This window comes from Crotalus tigris, unplaced genomic scaffold, assembly GCF_016545835.1.
Source record: "Crotalus tigris isolate CLP2741 ecotype Arizona unplaced genomic scaffold, ASM1654583v1 scf7180000017666.379230911805:20528666, whole genome shotgun sequence".
NCBI classification, from domain to species: domain Eukaryota; kingdom Metazoa; phylum Chordata; class Lepidosauria; order Squamata; family Viperidae; genus Crotalus; species Crotalus tigris.
The window spans coordinates 16,059,735-16,085,161 of NW_024096552.1; the positions used below are offsets into that span (position 1 = coordinate 16,059,735).

General features: G+C 38.8%; 1 protein-coding gene across 1 annotated transcript in view; it reads right to left on the reverse strand.

Moving 5' to 3' along the window:
* NPSR1 (neuropeptide S receptor 1) overlaps nucleotides 1-25,427 on the reverse strand; it is a 113,862-nt gene that overhangs the window by 16,021 nt on the left and 72,414 nt on the right. The window contains exons 3-5 of the mRNA XM_039336356.1: nucleotides 24,467-24,570; nucleotides 21,554-21,647; nucleotides 8,307-8,508 (exon numbers count right to left, since the gene is read on the reverse strand). Of these exons, the coding sequence (XP_039192290.1) occupies nucleotides 8,307-8,508; nucleotides 21,554-21,647; nucleotides 24,467-24,570 (400 nt within the window). The remainder of the gene's footprint in view (nucleotides 1-8,306; nucleotides 8,509-21,553; nucleotides 21,648-24,466; nucleotides 24,571-25,427) is intronic.

A 25,427-nucleotide genomic window follows, 5' to 3' on the forward strand; every position in this document is an offset into this window, starting at 1 on the left:
AACAGTGCTTCAAAGTTGCCAGTTGAGTCATCCAGCTGGGAGGTGGAAATATAGCCACTTCACAGTTGAAAAAGCAGCCATTTAGGGGGTTTATTTTCAAATGGAAAATAAGTTGTGCCTTCTGCTTCTTAAACATCTTATCTGATTATTATTTTTACTAAACTAAAAGAGGCTCTTTTCAGTCACAGCATATTGATGTGCTTTTCTAATTTTGAAAAGAAACATAAGGAATTAAAAATCTTTTGTTTTGTTTTGCCATTTCATGCTCTTGACACATTTATTTCATGTTGAAAATTCTAGTTTACAATTTTAGATTGGAAATTTTGGATTGGATTTTTGGATGAAAATTTTGGAGGTTAATTTTTTTTATTTTAATGGATTCTGATTGGCCAAGAGATACCAGCTGACCTATAAAAACTTTTTTAAGATTTATCCTTTTATTTCAAGATTAGAAGAAGATGAAATTCATAGAACAACATAGAAGAAGGAATTTAAGCCAGACAATTTGAAAATCACTTTGAAGGAGTATTGAAGTAATTCACTTTATAGATCAACTGTAATCCAAATATGTCATGAAAGAGGAGCAGGAAGAACAACTTATTCAAGTAATTGGAAGGAAGATGTCTAATCCAGAGATACAACCAAATGTAAAAAGTCATTAAACCTATGAGGTTACTGCACAAGTATTTGACATTACAAAGAATTATATTTTTAGAAAATAAATCTGACACCAACAATGCCTATTACAAAGATGCTTCAATTTCTAATCCACCAGTGCAACTGAAAGACGAAGAGCTGCAAGTGGGTCTACTATCATCAAGAGAACAAGTTCTGGATTTCACTTCAAAACCAAATGGAAACCCCAATGCTGACATATTTGTTTTGAAAGTCATATTTCAGATTCTCTTGAGAAAAACAGAAGTTAATATTTATCCAATAGACATTCTGAAAAAGAGTCCATTTTATGAGGTTAAGTGGGAGGGAGTGACTTATGTTCAATAAGCTAATTGGAGTTAGGATGGATTTAATTCATCTTGCACAGATGTCAACCCTGTAATTACAGCCTAAATGAAAACCTAAATATAAGTTCCTAACTCCAGATAAAAGGCCCTCATTAGTCTGACTTAGAGTGTCACTCTCTTAAAAAAAGATTAAAGCTAGGTCTGCGTTCAGCACAGAACTAGCTGAATATATAGCTAGCATTTAGACAAGAATACAAGAAAACCATTAAGTGCAAGAAATCTCACAATTTGTTCTCTCTGGTTAAATTTAGAGTTTAAAACCCAATACCAGCCTTTTTCTAGCATTCAGTTGCCTACCCAATGAACCCAATGGGCAGAATGTAGGGAAGATGTGCTAGGGGCTACTGCAGCATCCCTCCAAGGGCAAGTGGATGCCAAGCACCTGAATTTTGTTCATATGGCAGCAGGGCAACCTCAGGCAGTGATTGTAATTTCTTCATTCAGTGCCACTGTAATTTTGAACAGTTGCCGAATGAACAATCGTAAGTCAAGAACTATTTCTATACCAATTGTTTATTTTACCATGTAAAACAATAGTAGAGACTTAGGTATTTAGAAGAAAAAATATTTTAACAGGGAGGGAGGGAGGGAGGGAAGGAAGGAAGGAAGGAAGGAAGGAAGGAAGGAAGGGAGGGAGGGAGGGAGGGAGGGAGGGAGGGAGGGAGGGAGGAAGGAAGGAAGGAAGTATTGTGTAGTGGGTTTCGTAGGCAATAACCAGACTGGCATGGTACAACAGTATTTATTAAGTCAGAACAGAACTGCTTAAAACCAGCAAAATGCTTGCAATTTATACTTTCCACCTCTAGGGCATCAGCCAATAACAACATTAGCTCACTCCCACCTAAACTTGAATTTTTGAACTTCCCTCCAAAACAGTTGGAGGTTCATTAGTATCATAATGCATTAAGATTAGTACTTAATACATAACATCCCTCTCCCCTAGGATAGTTGTTATCCTACTTGATTATAGTGTATAGTCCTCAAGGTAGGCTGGGGGCCTGCGGATTCAGGTGGACCGCTGTAATGTCAATTGGGAGTCCTGATTGACTGTTTAATTGTCCATCCCTGGTTGACTCTTGGCGTGATGGCCATTTAGGTCATCTGATGGGAGAGATGATTCTACGACCTGTGGGCCTCTGTTTCAGCAGAGGCGGCTCGGGCAGGTGTCGGCAATTTCAGATAGTCACCCGGTGTGTCTGACTTCCTCTTGGACTCCTCTTCTGGGATTGGCCCAGCCTGCCGATGCCGTAATTGATCAATGTGGCATCTGACCACACGACCATTTTCCAAAGCTACCTCATAAGACAATGGCCCTGATATCTTAGTCACTCTAGCACAGTGGTTCTCAACCTGTGGGTCCGGACCCCATTTGGGGTCGAACGACCATTTCACGGGGGTCGCCAAACAATGCAGTCCGCCATTTTTTTCCCCTTTTCCTTAGCTGTGCTACTCCCTTTTATTCTATTGGCTTTTGAAAGCCAATAGAATAGACTCTCTTGAATAGAGTCTAATTCTATTGGCTTTCAAAAGCCAATAGGAATTGTCCAGGCTGTCTCTGCCCTGCTGAGCCCGCCAAAAGTCCCATTCTGCAAACGGTGCTGCACCAGTTGAGTAGTCCTCGACTTACGATCAATTGAGTAGTCCTCGACTTACGACCGGTTGGGGGGGTCGTGGCATTAAAAAGGTTGAGAACCACTGCTCTAGCAGCAACTCAGGGTACTCCCTGCCCATAGTTTCTGGTCCATATCAGTTCTCCCAGCTGTAGGTTCCTGGGGGGCTTGGGTTAAGCTGTTTCTGCTGCTGTCCTGTCAGGGTGGAGTCAGTCGAGCTTAGTTGTGAGCCGGCAGCCCCACCTTAGTTCTGCAGGGTTGCGACATGTTGCAGTGCTAGGGGTTGTGTGCTGGCACAGAAGAAAATTTGCCAGGTGGTGATTCCAATCTCCCATTGTTATCTGCTTGAGCAATTCCTTGGTGGACCTCACCATACACTTGGACTGACTGTTGGAAGCGGGGTGAAAGGGAGCAAAAGTTGCGTGCTGTATCATGTTGGTGTTTAGGAAGGATTGGAATTCAGCCACCATGAATTGTGCCCCATTATCGGACACTATGACGTCTGGCAGACCATGTGTGGCAAAGAGCCAGCGTAGCTCTTGGATGACCCTAGCTGTGGTCATCGGTGGGACAGGTACCACTTCCAACCAGCTGTCCACAACAATGAGGAATAACTGTCCACAACAATGAGGAATACCTGTCCGTGGAAGGGGCCCGCAAAGTCAATATGCAATATGCGAGACCATAGGGCGTGCATGGTCTCCCAGTGGTGCACTGGTGCTTGGGGCATCTCTGGATGGGTCTCTTGGCAGACCTGACAGCTCCTTACTTGGGTTTCAATGTCTTTGTCTAAGCCTGGCCACCACAAATAACTCCTGGCTAGAGCCTTCATCCTCATGATTCTGGAGTGCCCCTCATGTAGGGAATCCAGCACCCTGATTTGAAGACTAGGTGGAAGAATGATCCTGCTGCCCCATAGCACACAACTCTTGTGGGCTGACAGTTCATCTTTCTGGCACAGGTAGTGCTGGAACTCGGGGTCTGGCTGAATTTCTGGCCAGTCCCTCAACACCCAGGTAAGAACGTGCTGAGCATTCTGTCTGTGGCAGTTTCAGTGGCCACATCCCGTGTGTATGGGTGTTTCTGGTAGGTCCTGGATTGCCAGGATACATGCTGCCGGGGCTGGGGAAATTGGCTGAGCGTGTCAGTGTGGCCCATTTCCTTCCCTGGCTTGTGGACTAATCTATACGAATAGGTAGCCATGAAAATTGACCATCACAGCATCCGTGGTGATAGTATCTGTGGAGTTTGCTTGTCAGCCATAAAAAGGCCAAGCAGCAGCTTGTGGTCTGTGAAGAAGGTGAAGGGTCGCCCATGTAAGAAGTCGTGGAACTTCTTAATGCCTGCAACAATGGCGAGGGCTTCTTTATCAATTTGTGCATAGTTTCTCTCAGCAGATGATAAAGTTCTTGAGTAATATGCAATGGGTGCCTCACGACCATCTGCATTTGATGGTTTAGCACTGCCCCAATGCCATCGGGCAAAGCATCGCAGGTGTTACTGGCAGTTTTTCATTAGCTGCTTGAGGAGCTTGAGGAAAGCAGCGACTTGACCATCTTAAATGCCCTATTGGGGGTGATTGACCAGACCCAGGGCACTTTTTTGTCCAGTAGATGGTGAAGTGGTTCTGCCAGGGCAGCCTTGTGTGGCAAGAACGAGTGGTAGAAATTCAGCAAGCCTAGGAATGCTTGCAGTTCCCCCTTAAATTTGGGTCTGGGGGCTTGTTGAATTGCCTTTAACTTGGTCTCTGATGGGTGGATTCCAGCAGCATCTATTTGGAACTCTAAGAACTCTGTGGAGTCCACGCCAATTTGGCACTTGTCTTTTTTTAGTTTTAATCCTGCCTCACGGAAACATTGAAGTACTGCCCTGAGGCATTCCGCCAGGAATACCTCTGATTCTCCTGTGATCAGGACGTCGTCAAAGTATGGGCAGATGCCTGGTATGTTTTTAAGTGCCTGTTCCATGATGCTTTGGAACAACCCGGGGGCTACACTTACCCCAAACTACAGGCGGCACACTCAGAATGCCCCTCTGTGTGTGACGGTGGTTTGTGCCTCAGCGGTGGCATCGTTGACTGGCAGCTGCTGGTATGCCTGGGCAAGGTCTAATTTCACAAAAATTTGGCCTCCTTGAAGCAAGGCGAGTATGTGGCTTACCACCGGAACTGGGTAAGCATGTTGCTGTAGTGCAGCGGTTCTCAACCTGTGGGTCGCGACCCCATTTGGGTCGAACGACCATTTTACGGGGGTCGCCAAACAATGCAGTCCACCATTTTTCCCCCTTTTCCTTAGGTGTGCTACTCCCTTTTATTCTATTGGCTTTTGAAAGCCAATAGAATAGACTCTCTTGAATAGAGTCTAATTCTATTGGCTTTCAAAAGCCAATAGGAATTGTCCAGGTTGTCTCTGCCCTGCTGAGCAGCCAAAAGTCCCATTCTGCAAACGGTGCTGCAAGTTGTCTGCAGCGAAGGCGAGCTGTCTGGAAGTTTCCACCGCTCCCTGCTGAGCAACTACTAAAAATGCAAATAAAAGAGAGCCAGGGTGGGAGGTGGGAGGCTGGCAGGCGCAGGGAGGGTTGCTGGTGTGCATGGGGCCCGGCGGGTGCTTTACCTCCTTTGGGCTGGGCCAGCTGGTGGTCGGCCTGCTCTGTCTCTGCCACTTGCCAGCTACGCCTCGGCCGGTGCAGGAGGTGGCACCACACATGCGTGGCGCTTCCGGGCAGGGAAAGTTCTTGACTTACGACCAGTTGGGTAGTCCTCGATTTATGACCGGTTGGGTGTCGCGGCATTAAAAAGATTGAGAACCACTGCTGTAGTACCTTGTTTATTGTGCGAACATCCCCATTTGGCTTCACTGGGGTCACTATGGGAGTCTCTCACAGGCTACTGTCCACTGGTTGGAGCACTCCTTGTTGCACCAGTTTGTCCAGTTCCATGTCAATCTTTGACTTTAGTGCGAAGGGCACTCTGTGCGGTTTCACTCGGATTGGACTGACTGCAGGATCAATAATGAGGGAAATGGGCGCCCGTCTATATTGTCCCAACTCTGTGCTGAAAACATCAGCATAATGTTGGCAAACTGCTGCTAGGTCAGCTGTTTGTTTGCAGTGGATATCTGTCACACTGATGCCCAGGGCTTCGAACCAGTCCAGTCCAATGAGGCTGGTGCACTGTACATCTATGACAATGCCGAGGGGACCCTCAAACTCCTGAGCTTAACTCTAATGGTGGCTTCCCCCCTTATGGGAACACAGCAATTCTGGAAGTCCATTAGTATGAGGCTTGATAGCTTGAGCGAAACTCGCCTTTTGCCTTGTCTGCAAATGCAATCAAAAGTCTTGTATGAGATGATTGATAGGGCTGACCCAGTGTCTAGCTCCATGGAGTATGGGACCCCTTGAAGTTTAATCTGGAGTTTTAATTTCTTCTTGAGGGGGCGTTTGGCTCCTGTTTGTTGGATACTTCCAACCTCCCTTATTTTACCTTTCTGCTGTGGAGTCGCAGTTCACGTTTCTCATTGGCGACCTCTACAGACTCTGGCAATGTGCCCTTGCTTCCCACGGGTGCGGCAAACAGCTGTGTGGAATTTACATTCTGCCCTGTTGTGTTGTCCCCCACAGCTAGCACAGTTCTGTGGAGCCGTTGTTTGCTGTGTTGAGTGAAGCCATCTGGGGGGCTCTCTCTGCAACCGATCGATCTCATCATCTTTGTCAGTCTCCCCCGGTCCATCTGCGGTCTGGTGGTGGATCACTGCAGAGCTAGTCTGTGTTTTTGTTGGCCAGAGAGCCTTCATTGCTCCTCTGGCAGCCTCATCTGCCATGACTTCCTTCAAAGCGTCTTGGAAAGTCAGTTTTTCCATGGCAAATAGGCGCTGTTGTAGCTCTCTATTCAGCAGACTGCAAATGAGTCTATCTCTGAGGCAGTCTTCCAAATCTGGAAACTCACAGTGGCGTGAAGCTTGACGAAGTGTGACCATGAACTCAGCTGCCGATTCTCCAGACCTCTGCTCTCATTGCTCAAAAGCATGGCGCCACGCTATTATGGAGAGTTTCAGCTCAAAATGTTCTTTCAACCTTTTCTTGAGGTCTGCATATGTCACTGACTCAATGCTGGCCGGTGCTACCAGATTTTCTGTGATGTCGAATGTTACTTGCTCACATACACAGAGTAGGGTCGCCACCTTCAGGCTATTGTCTCTGACCTGGTTCACCCGTAAGTGTCTACTCTGGAGACATATGAGCTCCACTGTTCCGGGTGGATGATGTCAAACTCATTGAGTCTTCCGAGTTTGGCCATTCCAGGAGTTCTGTGAGGTCCTGGTTACTACTTTCTCTGCTACAGAAAGAGCTGTGTTGCCTTTTGGTCCTGGGACAGATCCCTCAGGATTTCTGTGCCTTCAGTGTATCTTACTGGCAGGCAGGGCGGGGACGTGGTCCCACCAGGATTCTGTCCCTGGTCTGACACCCAGTGACTTCAGCGTGCCTCCAGTGTGGCTTACTGGTAGGTGGGGGTGAGAATTAGGCTTGCCGGGGCTCTTTACCCAGCCTATTAGCCAGTGACTTCAGTCTCTTGGCTAGCAACAGCTCTCTCCTCTGCAGAATCCCACCTTCGTTACCACTATTTCGTAGGCAATAACCAGACTGGTATGGCACAACGGTATTTATTAACTCAGAACAGAACTGCTTAAAACCAGCAAAATGCTTGCAATTTATACTTTCTGCCTTTAGGGCATTAGCCAATCACAACGTTAGCTCACTCCTGCCTAAACTTGAATTTTTGAACTTCCCTCCAAAACAGTTGGAGGTTCGTTAGTATCATAATGCATTAAGATTATACTTAATACATAACAAGAAGGAAGGAAGGAAGGAAGGAAGGAAGGAAGGAAGGAAGGAAGGAAGGAAGGAAGGAAGGAAGGAAGGAAGGAAGGAAGGAAGGAAGGAAGGAAGGAAGGAAGATTTAGCTTTGGCATAATTCCTGAAATTGGAGAAACATTTGAAGATAGCCACTCTTACCCCTCAGAGAAGAGAAAAGAAAAGAAAAGAGTGTTTTCTTGCTCTAATCTAATTTTTCTTAGAATGCTGAAGCTTGGAGAACACTGTAAGTCTGTAAGGGTTTTTTGGGTGCTGTCTCTTCTAGCATAGCTGCGGTGAGATAAAACTACGCCCAGTCTATTTCCAGCCTGTATTTGCTTTGCATGCATAGAATTCATTTCAAAATCCCTTCTCTGTTTACATTAATTTCTAAGCTAAGACAGTCGATTTTTAGGTTTTATAAATAGTTGCTTTTATTGTTTTATTGTTTCAATGGCTATTTTATACTTATCCCAGAATTCGAGGACTTTATACCATTAAATTAATTTCTCTGCATATATTTTCCAATCCCTGCAGGAATTCATTTGAGCAGTTATGTGTTTTTGCCAATTTGATTCCATTCAAGTTTTTTTCAGGCCTGTTCATACAAACTTGTCAGGGAAAAAAAATCAAAGAGTACAAATATTTATATGTATTTTTGCCTGCAGTTGTTTATTTCAGTTAGAAAGAGTAAGACTAGGCACTATTAATTCTTTTCTCATGAAGACTGATCCCTTATTAAAATGAATGTAAATCTTCCGTAGATACATAAAACCCATGCCTGGAGTAGTATGTCTGAGAGTTATCTGCATAATAGTCTTACCTGATAATAATCAGAGGAATAAAATACACCAGAAAGGCAACTGTGGTCATGTAAGGAATCCAGTAAGAATCATCTGGCCAGTCAGCCCAACACTGTACTTCTCCATTGGATAGTTGACGTTTCCCAAAGATGATGAGATTGGGAATTGAAAACAAGAAAGAGAGGCCCCAGGCAATGATAATGAGAATTTTTGCCTGTCTTTCTGGTTATGGGGGAAAGAAAATCTCATTAATTTTCAGCATAAACAAAGTATCAGTGGGGATTAGAATAGTTCTCCAGAGAAATGTAATTGGCTGACTTCTGTGAAAAAAAGATAATTTAGCTGTAATTAACATAACTGTTAATTAATACCTTTTGCTTGCTAAGTATTTTATTGTAAAAGAGAATGTGTAATTAAGAAGTTATCACATTAAATTTAAATGGGATGTCTTTTCTTCATTGAGAAGTCAATCAAAATGTCTGTTATTCATTCTAGTCTTAACAGAAAGCAACAGGAACTTAGCTAATACACAAAGAAATACAGCAGAAAAAAACAAATCCAAGTGACGTTTTATATAGGAGAATCTCTAAGTCATTGTCAGCATTTAAATATGATTTGCAACCAGGAAGACTGATTCCATCTGCAAGATCTTCAGTTAAGGCAGTGTTTCTCAACCTTGACAATTTTAAGGCATGTGGACTTCAACTCCCAGAATTCCACAGCCAGCAATGCTGGCTGTGGAATTCTAGGAGTTGAAGTCCACATGCCTTAAAATTGTCAAGGTTGAGAAACACTGAGTTAAGGGAATTAGCAGGACCACTCTGCTGCTATCTTTGGAGAATAACAACAAGCCAAGCTGCCTAACTGTCAAGAAGCATACCAAATTCTTCAGTGATTTTAAACATTGTCTTGATATTTCTTTTTCAGCTTCATAACATCTCTCTGAAATAATGATGCATAGGAAGGAATTAAAGGAATTATATCAAGGGGAATTAAAGTTGCATTGGACTGCTCACATAATCAAGCTTCTCAGGCTTTCAAAAGCATAAAAACTAAATGAATAAATACGGTAAAGCTTAATGGAATGCCCTTCCCTTTATCAGATTTTGGATGCAATGGACAAGGATTTATGTCTAGACAAACCTCTAAAATAATAGATGAAGTCCAATGTATTCCAAACAATCTGAAGAATTCTTTAAATAGAAGCAAATGTCATATATTTCAATTTAGCACACATTTTGGAGGAATTAATACCATACAGAGGTTTCACTGCAAATAAATAAGGTGGGTTGTGGGTAAAACATTTTATGGATCCCTTAGAAGCTTGTTTGTCTCATCATTCATAAAAAAATAAAAGCTGTGTTGTTTCTGACCTAAAGCCCCTCTAATCCAATTCTGTTTTGTACTGTGTTCATTTGGGAGATTCAGAAACATGGATAGGAGATGACAATTTACTTTTCTTATTCTTCTGGCATCATTACAAAGTACAGCATGTGGTGCTACCTAAGACAGTTCTGTATGAATTGGTCTCTTTTTAAAACTATTTTTTTATTTGTGATACTTCAACATCTGGGGCAGCAAATTTAAAACTGTTGACAGAAATTCAGGAAAGCTGCACAGAGCAAGTAAATGGATGAGTCATTGTTTATTTCTCTACTCCGGGAAAAGATGTAGCAACTAGGATAATGCATAGAGTCAGTGGAAAGCAAATTAGATTTTGTTTACAGCTAGTCGTCATTTAGCAAATGTAACTGAGATTGGCAACTTGATCATTAAGCAAAGTACTTATTAAGTGAAAATCACATAACTATGACATTGCTTACAATTTTATTTGTTTTTCTTGCTTTACATTGTCAAAAGGACACAATCCCAAACAGCCATATGAACCCAAATGACAGGACGTTTTCCAGAACTTGACTCACACAAAAATCTGGTGAAAGGGCAAATCTTATAGTCCATTCTCCCCATTCCCCTATCCATTGGAATGCTGAACCCAGCAGTGGATAATTAGCAAGAAGGGAATTGAAAAGAAGGGATATTAACTTTCATTGGACAGGAAGGGATTACAAAAGGATAAGCAGGCACATAAAAGGGCAACACATGTAGAACGTAATGCACTAGTGATGACTGTTTCTCTAGGGGGGGCTCATAGTTGCAAGCCACAAGTCATTTAACATTTTCAGTGTGAAACTGATTTGAGCTTTGTCAGTGTGAGGCAGCTAAAAGGTTATAATCAATTACTTAAGGTCACACAGCTGAGCTTGTGAACGTGTGGTTAGCGCTTTTTAGGGATGCACTGCATTGCAGAGAAAAACAGCTTATGAAGAGATAGTTTGTTTAGGTAATCTCTCCACTCTTGGAGGAGTGGGCAGACGTAGGGGGGGGGAAGAGGCAAAACATATGTACTAACTGATTGCAATGGCAGACGTGGAACTGAGAGAGACATTACGAAGGTTGTAAATGTGAGCATTGGCTAAATAAGGATTACTGTATCTGTATTTCTAGGTTGGAAATCATATTTAAATCTTAGACCTTAAAAAATAGAGACTATCCTTTTTCCACAGTTATGATCATGATGATGTTGAGATGAGAAATTTAAACCTTCCTTTCAAACCACTAAAATTAAAATGAAGTAAACTGGCACTGATGTTGATTTCCTTGCACACTGCATCTCATGCAAAGTAGTTTTGATTACTAGGCATGCAATAAAAGCAACACTTGCTTTATCCTCTAGTAAGATACCTTTTTATTCCCTGCTGAATGCTTCTGCATCAAGGACATTGGGAAGGAAATCAAAAATAGCTTTTATTAGAGCAATTCTGTACCTATTAACCTAGACAGCAAGGTTAGTAATAAAGAGTTGTGGTACAGAATAGAACAAATAACAGAGTTGGAAGGGACCTTGGAAGTCTTCTAGTCCAACCCCCACTCAAGCAGACCGTATACAATTCCAAACAAGTGGTGTCCAGTGGCTTTTTTTTTTTTTTTTTATTGAAATTTTTCAAAAATTTTACAAATAAACATCCCCCCCCTCCCAAACCACCCCACCCTCCCCCCCCCGACTTCCCAGAACTGAATATAGGATTATTTAACAAATTTTAAAAAATAACGTTTACAATTTATAAGATAATTAATAAAAATAATAAAGGTCATAATAATAATATATATAATAATATATGTAATAATAATATGCATAACATAAGCTTTAAAATGAATAATATATACTAAGAAAGAGAGAAAAAAAAGGGGAAAGAAAAGAGAGAGAGAAAGAAAAAAGAAAAAAGTAGACGAAAAATAGACCATATATATATATAAAAATATATATATATATATAAGTAATAATACGTAAAGAGAAAAGGAAGAAAGAAAAAAGAAAAAACAATCATTACAAGTTATAAAAAAGCTAAATGATATTTTTCCATATCCAAATTATATTGTATGAAATTTATCCATTTTTCCCATACTGCAAAGAATTTCTCTTGAGATTGCTCCTTTAAAAAAGCCGAAATCTTTGCCATTTCTGCCAGATACGAAACTTTGTGAAACCACTCTTGCAAAGTAGGCAAGGATTCCTTCTTCCAATATTGCCCTATTAACAGCCTAGCGGCTGTAATCAAATTTAACATCAATATAACCTCCTTAGCATCACAATCAGTAACAATACCTAGTAAAAATAATTGCGGAGTAAATTTTACCCTCCGTTTAAAAATTCTTTGGATATTCCACCATATCTTAATCCAAAAAGCTTTTATATGCTTACACGTCCACCAAGTATGATAATAAGTAGCATCCAAATGTCCACATCTCCAGCATTTCGGCTGCAGATTAGGGTACATAATAGACATTTTCTTTGGATCAAGGTGCCATCTATAAAACATCTTATAAAAATTCTCTCTTAAATTTTGCGCTTGTGTGAATTTAACATTTCTTATCCAAATAAGTTCCCAGGTATCCATTGAAATCGTTTCACCAATATTCTGTGCCCATTTAATCATACAATCTTTAACTAATTCAGGTTCTGAGTCCAATTCCACTAAAACCCCATAAACTCTCTTAATATGGGTTGGCCTTTGATCTCTTACTTGTTTTAAAAGAACTTCATCTTCTCTGAGCCAGCCCATTTTACAATCCATCTTCCATCTGTCCACTATTTGTCTGTATTGGAACCATGAATAAGTTAAATTTTCGTGCGTTAATTCTTCCAAAGATTTTAACTGCCAATCTTGGCCATCCCATCTAAGTAACTGTGCATAAGAGACCATGTCCATATTAACCCCTTTCCTTATACCTTCTATGGCATGCCGAGGTATAGCCCATAATGGTATTTTGAAGTCACTTTTATAATACTTTCTCCACACTCTAAGCAAAGAGATTCTTATAATATGAGACTTAAAAACCCAGTCCACTTTTTTATTAAATATTAAATAGGCATGCCATCCAAAAAGTAAGTCCCAACCTTCCAAATGAAGTATTTCTATATTTGTTAAATTCACCCAGTCGCTGATCAATGTTAATACTACAGCATCATAATACAATTTCATATTTGGTACCTTGAGTCCACCTCTCTCACGAAAATCTTGCATTATTTTAAGTTTCACCCTTGGTTTTTTCCCTGCCCAAACAAATTTATTAATACCTTTTTGCCATTCATCTAAATTACGTTCATTCTTTAAAATAGGTAACATTTGAAACAAAAAAATAAACTTTGGCAGGACATTCATTTTGATAACTGCAATTCTACCCATAAGGGATAACTGTAGATTGTTCCAGTTTTTTAAATCCTTCTGTACCTCCATCCACAGCTTTTCATAATTATTTTTATACAGTTTTGCATTAGAAGCAGATAATGTGACCCCCAAATATTTTACCTTATCAACAATTTCAAAATCTGTTAAGTTAACTAAAACCTGTTTATCACCATTAGTCATATTTTTAGCTAATATTTTGGTCTTATTATTATTAATTTTAAAACCAGAAACACATCCATATTGTTGAATCAATTGTAATAATTTTACCACCGAACAGGTAGGTTGAGACAAAGTAACAACCAAGTCATCTGCAAAGGCTCTTAATTTATATTCTTTTTTATTAATTTCTATTCCTTTTATTTCTTGAGACTCCCGAATTTTAATCAACAAAATTTCCAATGTTAAAACAAACAATAACGGAGATAACGGGCATCCCTGTCTTGTTCCTTTTTCTATTACAAAAGCCTCTGACAGACCCCCATTTACAATAAGTTGAGCAGTCTGTTTTTGATATATATTAGATAATACTTGTAATATATTTTGTCCAAAATTCATCTCCTTAATTAAACATAACATAAACTGCCAATTCACTTGGTCAAAGGCTTTTTCAGCATCCAAAAATATCAGGCCTGCAGAGACTTGGTTATTCTTTTCTAGATACTCTAATAAGTTAATAATTTGTCTAACATTATTTTTCATATACCTTCCAGTTATAAAACCCGATTGATCCTTATGTATAAACTGCTGCAAGATCCCCATAAGCCTATTAGCTAAGATTTTTGCAAAGATTTTATAATCCACGTTTAAAAGAGATATAGGCCTGTAATTTTTAGGCAATGTAAGATCTTGATTGTCTTTTGGAATCAATGATATAAATGCATTACGCCAAGATGGAGGGATCTCTAAACCCTGTAATAAGTTATTAAACAATTCACACAATGGTTGAGTCATCTCTTCTACTAAAGTTTTATAATAGATAGATGTCAACCCATCCGTACCCGGCGCTTTGCCCAATTTCAGTTGTTTAATTGCTGTAACAATTTCTTCTTTAGTAATTAAGCCATTAATCTCTTTTTCCTGATCTTCTGTTAATTTAGGAAAGTTAACTTTACCTAAATAATTGTTTATGTCTGTAGTTTGAATATTAGCACTCTTGTATAATTTTTGGTAGTATTCTAAAAAGGATTTCTTAATCAATTCTTTCTGATAGACCAATTTACCATTATAATTTATTTTATCTATATTCCTCTGTTTCTGTTTCTTTCTTAACTGATAAGCCAACCATCTCCCTGGTTTATTAGCATTACAAAATGTATTTTGTTTCATAAATAGTAAATTGGTTGCAGCTTGATCAGCCATCAACATGTTAAATTGTGTTTTTAACAGTTTTAAAGCTCCTTTCACCTTTTCGTCTAAAGGATTTGAAATTAAAAGTTTCTCTTTTAATTTAATCTCCTCTTCTAAATCTTTACGTTTCTGAGTCTGTTTCTGTCTATGCAAGTTATTCATTTTTATCAAGATACCACGCATAAAAGCTTTACTTGCATCCCACACCATTGACATTGATGTTCCCTTATTCATATTTAAAGCAAAATATTCCTTTAAACATTCCTTTAATTTATGAACATTTTTTTCTTGTTTAAATAAATTCTCATTCACCCTCCAGGATCTCCTGTCTTCTTTCTCAGCAAACAGTTCCATCCATACTGGACTATGATCAGACAATGTCCTAGGAAAAATTTTTACATTCTTCACCCTGTTGTATAAGTCTGTTGTAATCAAAAAGAAATCAATTCTTGAAAAAGATTGGTGTCTATCTGAGAAGAAGGTAAAATCCCTTTCTTCTAGGTTACGTTCACGCCAATAGTCCCTCAATTCCCAATCTTCTTTCATGTCAAAGAAGGCTTTAGGTAGTTTAGCCTGTTTAAAAAAAGTAGAAGAGCCTTTTTTGTCCTTTTGTATGTCTAAGACACCATTCCAGTCTCCCATTAAAATCACAGATCTATAGTCCAACAAAGTTATTTTCTGATGTAACAACCTATAGAATTGCTCCTGTTGCTGGTTTGGTGCATACAACCCCACAATAAGAATTTTCTTGCCGTATAAACCAAGTTCAAGCATAACATATCTTCCATGAGGATCTGATTCTAACAGGGTAGCAGATAAGTTCTGTTTAACATAAATTACCACACCCCCTTTTTTCCCAGGGGCGGGAGATACAAAATGAGATCCCAAACGAGGATTGTTTAAGTATTTTTGGTCTTTAGATGTAATATGAGTTTCTTGCAAGCAAATAACATCATTGTTGTGTTGTTTCAAATAATGGTAAATTTTTTTTCTCTTTTGAGGAATATTTAATCCATTAACATTCCAAGTCAGGAGCTTTGCCATCTCCCTTGGCCTTAAGCCTGGAGAAGATCCCCTCAAATTCTGCTACTGAAGAATAAGTTGCAGAGCTTTTGGGTCTTGCTCCTCCCACCGGCACTGAAACAATTTGCTGAGTAGATTCTTTGATTTCTTTTTCTTTTTTCTGTTGTTCTTTTTCTTTACGTTTATGTGCTGCACGGGTCATTCTCTGTTCTTTAACCTCTACTTGAGACATCCATACCACCTGTCCAGCAGTCATCGCACCTGTATCTTCAGATTTCTGTTCCATCTCTTTATCACTCAGGACTTTATGCATCATGGGCAAAGGTGAGCCTGCACCCAGGACCGTTTTATAAAATTCCTTAGCTTTAGCAACTGTATTAAGTCTATAACGTGTCCCCGCATGGCTCAAAACAATGCCCATCGGAATCTCCCATCTAAATGACATTTGTCTTGCTTTAAGTTCATTTGCTAGAAAAGCAAAATCTTTTCTGCTTCTTAAAATTTTAGGTGGAATTTCCTTTAAAATAATAATATCTTGAGCAGCAATCTGGAATCTTTTATTGTAAAAAGTTTGCAGAATCTGATTTCGCAAGGACTTCTTAGCAAAATATATCACCACATCTCTAGGCAGATTCCTCTGTTTTGCAATCCAAGAATTAACTCTATAAATTCTTTCCACTTCCCCACGTAACTCATCTTTGTCTATATTCAAAATAACAGCCAAGTCATTAATCACCATTTCCATCAGATCTTGAGTTTTATCTTCTTTCAGGCCCCTTATTCTCAAAGCATATTCCATCTGTCTATACTGGAACATAAGAATATCATCTTGTGAAGTTTCCACTTTTTTCTCCATATCTTGGAATTTATAGTCCAAGAAGTTCTACTGTTTCTTCAATTTCCTCCACTCTAGAGTCCAGCTTCACAACCACTGAGGCCACTCCAGATAAAGCTAGAAGTATATCATCCCTCAATATAGTATTATTCTGTTCTAAAAGCTCCTTCATCTCTTTCTTCATTTCTTCCTTGCTTTCAGATTTATTCTGTTCCAAAAGTTGCTTCATTTCCTCCCTAAACTGTGACACAGCACTTACCATTATTTCTTTAATGTCTTGTGCTGATGTGCCAGATGGGGGGGGTGAGGGTGGAGTAGTTTTAGGTTGCTGCACTGAGGGTATTATTTTAAGTTGTTGTTGCACAGTAGAGGTAGCAGGAGAAGAAGTTACTTTAGGAGCTGTAGTAGCTGGTTGTCGTTTTGAAGCCATTTCAATTTATCTTTCTTTCTTCATAAAAATACCAATAAAAAGTAAATAGTCCAAAAGTTAAAAATAAGGTAAAATAGAATAAAATAGAATCAATTTAAAAGCTCCCAAAAGATAAAGAAAAACTTAAAAAGGAAAGCAGTATTAAACAACAGTTCAACCAGTCCGTCTTTCAAAAGAAAAAAAAACTTTCAAAACGCCATTTTACTTTCACTCTCACTTTTCCTCCCGGGAAGAAAAAGAGAAAGCTTAAAAAATAAGAAAAAATCAACACATGCTAAATAAACTAAATAAACTAAATAAAAATAAAATAAAACTAAACTATAAATAAAATCCTTTAAACAGTTCTGTCCGGTTTAAGATTACTCACGGTTACTTTAAATACGGAGATGGTAGCGGCGTTTCACTTTGTTTCCGAAGAAACAAAGACAGCTGAGAGGCGGAGAAGGCAATGAACTCCGAGGGAGCACTCTTTTTACCCCCCTAAAATAAAAAAATCCAGGGAGGGTTAAGAGGTTCTACCTCTATTCATGCGATCTCTACCCCTTCCCTTCGCCCGGGAAGGGGATTGCGAGCCGCGGGCCAGCTGATGAACGCTGTGCTCCGCGGATCAAACACCATCTCAGGAGGACGGCTACAAAGTAGCCGCCATCTCCACCGCTTTAACCACCGGAAGTCCAGTGGCTTTTTAAAAGCCTTCAGTGATGAAGCACCCACAACTTCTGAAGGCAAGCCATTCCACAGGTTGATTGTTTTCATTTTTGGGAAATCTCTCTTTAGTTCTAGGTTGCTTCTCTCCTTGATTAGTTTCCATCCATTGTCTTCCTTCTGTTGTTTTGGAAAATGGGTTGACCCCCTCTTCTTTGTGGCTGCCCCTCAAATATTGGAATACTGCTATCATGTCACCCCTAGTCCTTCTTTTCACTAGGCTAGACATACTCAATTTCTGCAACCATTTTTCATATGTTTTAGCCTCCAGCTCTTTAATCATCTTTGTTGCTCTTTTCTGTACTCTTTCCAGAGTCTCAACATTTTTTTAATAATACGGTGATCAAAACTGGATGCAATAGTCTAAGTGTGATGTTACTAAGGCTTTATAAAGCGATTCTAATAATTCATGTGATCTTGATTCTATCCCTCTGTAAATGCAACCTGGGATTGCATTGACTTTTTTGGCTGCCACCACACACTGCTGGCTCATATTTAAGTGACTGTCCACTTAAGATCCCTCTTATAGTTACTGCTGTTCAGCCATATTTCACTTAATAGGTACCTGTACATTTGGTTTTTCTTGCATAATTGTAAAATCTTACTTTTCTTTACATTGATTTTTATTTTGTTCAAGTCTGTCGAGATCTGGTCAAGACTGAGTGTTAATAACATCTCGTACTTAAAAGTAATGTGTTTTTTTTAAAGAAAGGATGCATTCAGTCTGATGATGAAAGATGTTTCTATTTATTTATTTAGCATATAGCAACAGCAATAGCACTTAGACTTATATAGTGCTTCACAGTACTTTACAGCCCTCCCTAAGCAGTTTACAGAATCAGCATATTACTGCCAACAATCTGGGTCCTCATTTTACCAACCTCAGAAGGATGGAAGGCTGAATCAACCTTGAGCAGATGAGATTCGAACTGATGAACTGCTGGCAGCCAGCAGTCAGCAGAAGTAGATGAGAGAAGAGCAACAAAGATGATTAGGGGACTGGAGGTTAAAACATATAAGGAACAGTTGCTGGAATTGGGTATGTCTAGTTTAATGAAGAGAAGGACAAGGGGGGACATGATAGCAGTGTTTCAATATCTCGGGGGCTGCCACAAAGAAGAGAGAATCAAGCTATTTTCCAAAGCGCCTGAAGGCAGGACAAGAAGCAACAGATGGAAACTAATCAAGGAGAGAAGCAACCTAAAACTAAGGAGAAACTTCCTGACACTTAGAACAATTAACCAGTGGAACAACCTACCTCCAGAAGCGGTGAATGCTCCAACACTGGAAGTTTTTAAGAAGAGACTGGAGAGCCATTTCTCCGAAATGGTGTAGGGTTTCCTGTCTGAGCAGGGGGTTGGACTGGATGACGTCCAAGGTCCCTTCCAACTTTTTTATTATTATTATTATTTTGGATCATCGCACAGTCAACCAGATGTTCAGACTGGATTTGGCATTTTGTCTACCTATTGAGTCCTTACCCAGGACCTGGGATAGGCAGATGTGGATGTTTGATGGTATTATAGATATCGTCGCAGGATGGAAGCAGTTCCTAGTAAGGCCGCCTTTTGCAATTGACTAATAGCGAATTTGTTAATGCCAATGGTGTTCAAGTGGTGCTCCAGTTGTTTTAGGATTGCACCCAAGAAGCCTATGACTATTGGTACTACCCTTGCTTGCTTTTGCCACAGTCTTTCTATTTCTGTTTGTAGGTCTTTGTATTTTGTTATCTTCTCCAGTTCTTTCTCGTCTATTCTGCTGTCTCCAGGCACTGCCACGTCCACTATCCAGACTTTTTTGTCTTTCTTATCGACAATTGTTAAGTCTGGGGTGTTATGTTGCAGGTGCTTGTCTGTTTGAATTCTAAAGTCCCAGAGAAGTTTAATTTTATCATTTTCTATGACTTTCTCTATTATTATTATTATTATTATTATTATTATTATTATTATTATTATTATTATTATTATTATTATTATTATATCATTATCATCATCATTATCATCATCATCATCATCACAAATGTTGGACACAGTGCAGTCCTGACAGTCTGGATTGCTAATTTATTCTATTTTGGATCTTTATGTACTGTATATGTTTTTAATCACATGGATGATAATGCTGAAAAAAGTGTTACTGAAAGTAAAATTTTGTTATTTTCTACCCAGTGGAGAAGTTAAAGTTGTATTTTTTGTATTTTTATAATTTCTACAGAATGAAATAACTCCAGAGAGGAAGTAGAGCTTCTTAGTCTAGGAGGAAGAATTAGACTTCTCTAAATTAATCTCCTGGATTCAATGAAGTTTCTTTTTTTTAATGATATTATCAGCAATTTCTGACTCTCTTTCACTTTCATTCTCAATCTCACCCTCACTCTCCTCCATCCAAACTGCTCTTCAATATATCCCAGCCTTCTTAGTTTCCTGAAATTTTAGCTACATATAAAAAGGAGAAATCTATCTAGTTTACAGCATTATGCTGAACTTGTATTTTAATACCCAATGAATTACAGAAAGTTGAAGTAATGGAATCTAATATCAGTACAATATATTCTCAATCCTTTCCAAACAAATAAAACTAACTGATGTATAAACTAAACTAATTAGATGTATAAGGAAAATAGCTAAAGCAAATGTTGTTGTTGTTGTTAGTTGCGAAGTCATGTCTGACTCATTGCGACCCCATGGACAAAGTTCCTCCAGGCCTTCCTGTCCTCTACCATCTTCTGGAGTCCATTTAAGCTCACACCTACTGCTTCAGTGACTCCATCCAGCCGCCTCATTCTCTGTCATCCCCTTCTTCTATTACCCTCAATCTTTTCCAGCATTAGACTCTTCTCCAGTGAGTCCTTCCTTCTCGTTAGGTGGCCAAAGTATTTGAGTTTCAACTTCAGGATCTGGCCTTCTAAAGAGCAGTCAGGGATGATCTCTTCTAGGACTGACCGGTTTGATCGCCTTACAGTCCAGGGGACTCGCAGAAGTCTTCTCCAGCATCATAGTTCAAAGGCCTCAATTCTTTGGCGCTCAGCCTCTTATGGTCCAACTTTCACAGCCATACATTGCAATTAACAGAATATCAAGATACTTACACCCCATTATGATAATCCTAATATATTTAAGAATATGCTTTATGGTTCCCCCTTCAGGTTGAGAAATTGGGGACAAATTCCAGCAGTACCCCATCTTTGTCCCATTTGTCTTTCATTTCTTAACAGAATATGAGATTATTTGTGCCCATAAAGACCATCTTGTACTGAATCATCCAATTTGTCATCCTCGTCTGATGCCATGGACACGTACTGCAGAGATACTCCAGTCTGTCTGGAGGTCCTAGGAACTGATTCTGTGACCCTTTACTGTATACTATAGTAAATGTGAGATTGGGAGGAAAGTTCATAGGAAACATTGCAGAGAAAAGGCGCAGCTGACTAATGAAAAGAGTGAATTGGACAACTTTGCAGGGTTTAGCTGGAAACCCCACTTGTGCAATGAAAGTCTCCTTCAATGTGAATGGAAACCTTGTTGCATTCAAAGTAATAAGATGTGTATGTCAAGGTCTTATTCTGATTAAATCTTTGAATTTGTTGCTGATGTAAAATATCCATGTCTGGGTTTTTTATAATTTAATAACTTTGAAAGTATTATTTTTTTCCTCATGATTGTAAAAGGAAAGATCTTCAGCATTCATTTAAAGCAACATATTTTGCAACATTACTGTAATAATGGTAATAAAAACATAAGTGTGACACCCTTGCCATCTGAAAAATAACAAGGGATTGAGCACTGCATCTAAAAATGACAAATAATTAACTAATATCTTATTTGTAGTAAAAAATATTATTTGCTCCCAGTATCAAATTATCTGTTAAAAATGGGCAAGCTTTTGATGCCTGAAGGATTTGAATCACCCAGAAATCACAGAAGACGTGGAAACGATTCCAAGTGAGCAGGTTCAGAATTTTTTGTTGTTTTGGGAGAAGGGATACTTGAGAGTTTTCTTTGCTTTTTTAAAAATGGCTATAGCATGGGGGGGGGGAGAAGAGATTATGAAACAAAAAAAAACGGGAGGGTGGTGAGTCCCAATGCAACAATTGAGTCTTTAAGCAAATCACACCTGGATTAAAATAAAGCTTCTTAAAGGGAAGGGGAGAATAATGGGAGAATTACAGCAGAAATCTCTTACCTCCTTGAAAAAATTTCATTGGATACACAATAGCACGGTATCTGTCTATGCTTAGTGATACTAAAATATATGTTGAGGCATACAAAAGTACAACCTAAAGCAGAAAGAAAGAAAAAATAATAACTGGTTATAGAAATGTCTGCAAGTTGTTTTATGCATAAACCAAGGGAATAATTCTACTTTCTCTTATTGGAAATAGCCAACTAAATTCAATACATTTTATGCTTTCATAACCACAGAGCAATTTATGCATCTCTATTTAGACATCGGATCCATTCTGCTCAATAGATCTTTCTCCTAGGTAAATATATGTTTTAGGCATGTCCAATCTGGTGCCATTTAGCCAGGCTGAGGCTCTGAACTCCCAGAATTTCCCTTCAAGGATGCTAATTGATACAACTGGCTGGAATTTCTATGAACTGTAGTACCAATATATTTGAACTGAATGAGCAAAGTACCTATTTGGAATGTTTGTTATCAGATATGAACCTAAAGCTGCTGCACAGCCAAATCTATAATGTTGGGAATAGGCCATACATACATTATTTACATATTAATGTATTATTATGGTAACTATCTGAAGCTTATCGGATTATCCATGCGTTGTTTCTACAATATATGCTTAAAATAGAAAATCTCACATCTGTTGCTATATTACAGAATATATTATTCTGCACTGCAGTCGAATATAGTGATAGAGATATTTATAAATGGAGAGCAAGAGTGTAACAATACGTGGGAATACAGGTAATCCCCCAGATACGAGCGTTTATTTAGCGAGATTTCACAAAAACAAGGTTATTTAGAAAAGTTACTTACATTAGAAATTCAAAATTGCGATCAAAAACAGGCCTCTGTAGCCATGGGACTTGGATTCAGTCTCGGCTGCTGCAGTGGCCATTTTAACTCTGTGATCTGCCTGGGTCGTTTTGGGCCTATGAGAAGCAGGAAGTGGGTTGTTTTTTTTTTTTTTTTTTTTTTTTTTTTTGTGTGTGCCTGGTCACATGGCCAAACAAGATCCAGTGATTTTTGCAGCTGTCAGGACCATTTGTTTTTGTTTTCCTGGAGCTGCGTGAAAGATGTGCTGCTTGCTGGGCTTGAGGACTACAGTACTGTAGAGAGCTAGAATTACTTCTTTAAGTATTTTAAAATATTCTTTTTTGTTACTCTATAGTTTTGTACTGTATTGTTTATAATCACGCTGGGAACTGCTCTGCTTTTTATTGTGTTTGTAAGTGCAGTACTTTGCTAGATTGTTTGTTTGCATTTGCCTGAAACTTATAGCATATGGCTGCTACTGTCTCCTCTCCCTAGCACAGGCCTACCAGAAATTCTGCCTGGAGAGGATGATCAGGGACAGTATTTTGTTTTTTTTTTTAAAGGTTTTAAATTTAAATTGCCTCCAGAAGTTGTGGGTGTTCCCTCACTGGAGGCTTTTAAGAAGAGACTGGATAGGTATTTATCAGAAATACAGTACAGTAGTGTACTCTCTTGTGAGAGCAGTGGGGTAGACTAGATGACCTCAAGGTCCCTTCCATCTCAGTTACTATTGCAAGCCAATAGTTCTGTAAACTCCACCCCATCTCCCTCTACATGTCTGGCTGGAGATGCTTAAGCTAATGGCCGGCAAGTATGTGTGTGTGTGGGAGGGGGGATTTAAAGCAATCGGAAATTTGTGTAAACTCCTGGAGACACTTAAGCTAATTACTTTAGTGACAGCTGCAATGGTACAGTTCTCCTCCCCCCTCTGAAGAAGCTTTGCCTAACAACAAATGGTCTTTTTTTAAAAAAAAAAAAAAAAAGCTTACTGCTTGAGAGGCAATTTACAGTATTGTGGTTACTGAAACCGGAAACAGCTGTTTGACGGATGGAAACAGCTGCAGTAGCGGCAGGAAAAGCCTCTCAGTTCAGGCAGCCATCAGAGGAAATAGTAAATCAAATCTTCGTTCCTTTAACGACCCATTTGATTCAATTAATGAGTTTGATTTTAAAATTTTTGCAATATTGAGTCTGATTACGAGTCTAATGGGCAGGCTCTATTAGGCTCGTACCTTGAGGACTACCTGTAGTGTCAGAACAATACCAAAGTGACCTAAGGCTGACATTTCTGCAAATATGGAGAGTCAGTTTGCTCTAGTGGTTAAAGCACCAAACTAGAAACCAACAGACCATAAATTCTGGTCGACCTTAGGCAGGAAAGTCGCCTGGGTGAAAGTCTCTCACAGCCCAACTCACCTCACAGTATTGATCTTAGGGGGAAAATAGGAGAAAGAAAGAATATTTAGGTATATAAACATTAGATATGTTTGCCACCTTGAATTATTTATAAAATAATAAAGATAGAATAAAAACTCTAAAAAATGAAATCTATGGAAGCACATTTCACGCTGCCATTTGTATTGCTCCATTTTTTAGGCAAATGGAGGTTTCAAAATCACTGTAAAGTTAAAATGTGACAGTTCTAATGTTGATTGACTTATTTTTAAGAATTCATGTGGTCTGTTTTCAGTTATTTGGATTACCCTAAATCCACTTAGGAGAAAATTCTTTTTAAAATCATAAGTCATTTGTATTTAAATACAGGAAATGGCATTATAAAAATTCTTTTCTTGCTTTATGTTTCTGAATGAGCATAACAAAGAAAGAATGATCAACGAACATTACTTATAGAATACAATTCTGCAATGTAGCATGTTTCTATTGTAAAAGGTTATTATAGCTTGTATTTTTAAAAAGGGGGGATTTCAAATTCTACATACTTTGCTGGCTAAAGTATTTCTTCTTCCATCTGTCCCTATACTCATTATAGAGTCTATAATCTATAATCATCATCATAGAGAGATTAAATTTTTCACAATAGACAAATCAGCACTTTGACATTTAGAATACTATTTAGCTATTCTTGTACTGTACCTGCAGATACCGAACAATTCGGCAAACAAGATCAGGGGCCATGAAATCTCCAGTGAAGCGCCAAATTATATCAGTCATTATACTTATAAGTCCTGTAAAACAATCTGTTCAAAACATTAGACAATTAGAGAGGAATACAAATATTTGACAGTGCTGTACTGTTATAATCACTAATTTTATTCCTCCCATTTTACAAATAGTGCTCAAATTCTGAGGTTGTTAAGGTTCCTTAATTTCTCTTACCCTCTGTTTTAGGAAGACATCTAGAAGATTTTTCACATGCTCTGCACATATCCCTTATTTCTATTGATTAAGTAGGACTTTTTCTGAGTTAGCTTTATGGTAAACCAGTTAGGTAAAAACACCTTGTAGTAGGAATTTTGAACCACAGACAAATACCAGATGTTCCAAAGTAAATTTAAAATTTAAAAAACATGCTGTTCCATAAAGTATTACATACTGTCCTAACTGTTGATAATGATGCTATGTTAAACTGGAAAAGGATCAGTCATGCCTGGAAAATGAAAGGAAAGAAGAACAATGAAAAAAATAATCTCAGTATTGATTTTGATAATCCCAGCTTGGATTCTGCCTTAATGCTAAATAGCTGAAAATTATATTAACAACTCAGTTATTGCCATTTTTAAATAATTCGTGGTTGCCAATAGTAAGTCAGATGAACTAAAATTCTTCACTGAGAAATTTATGATGAGTTCATAAGAAGCAGCATTTGGGGAGAATTTACAGGAGGAGAAGTTAAAGGAGAACTAGCCCTGATGGTTACTGAAACAAAAATGAACTGGACTGGGGCAATGTAGGGTGTGAAAGTAAAGCATAATAAAGAACGGGGAAAAAACTGCTTTCTCCCTCGCTAGTGTTTTAAGGACCTTAAATGCAGGAATATACTTGCATCCTAAGCCATTTAGTGTACTTGCAGTATAAGTACTCTTATTGTCTTCTG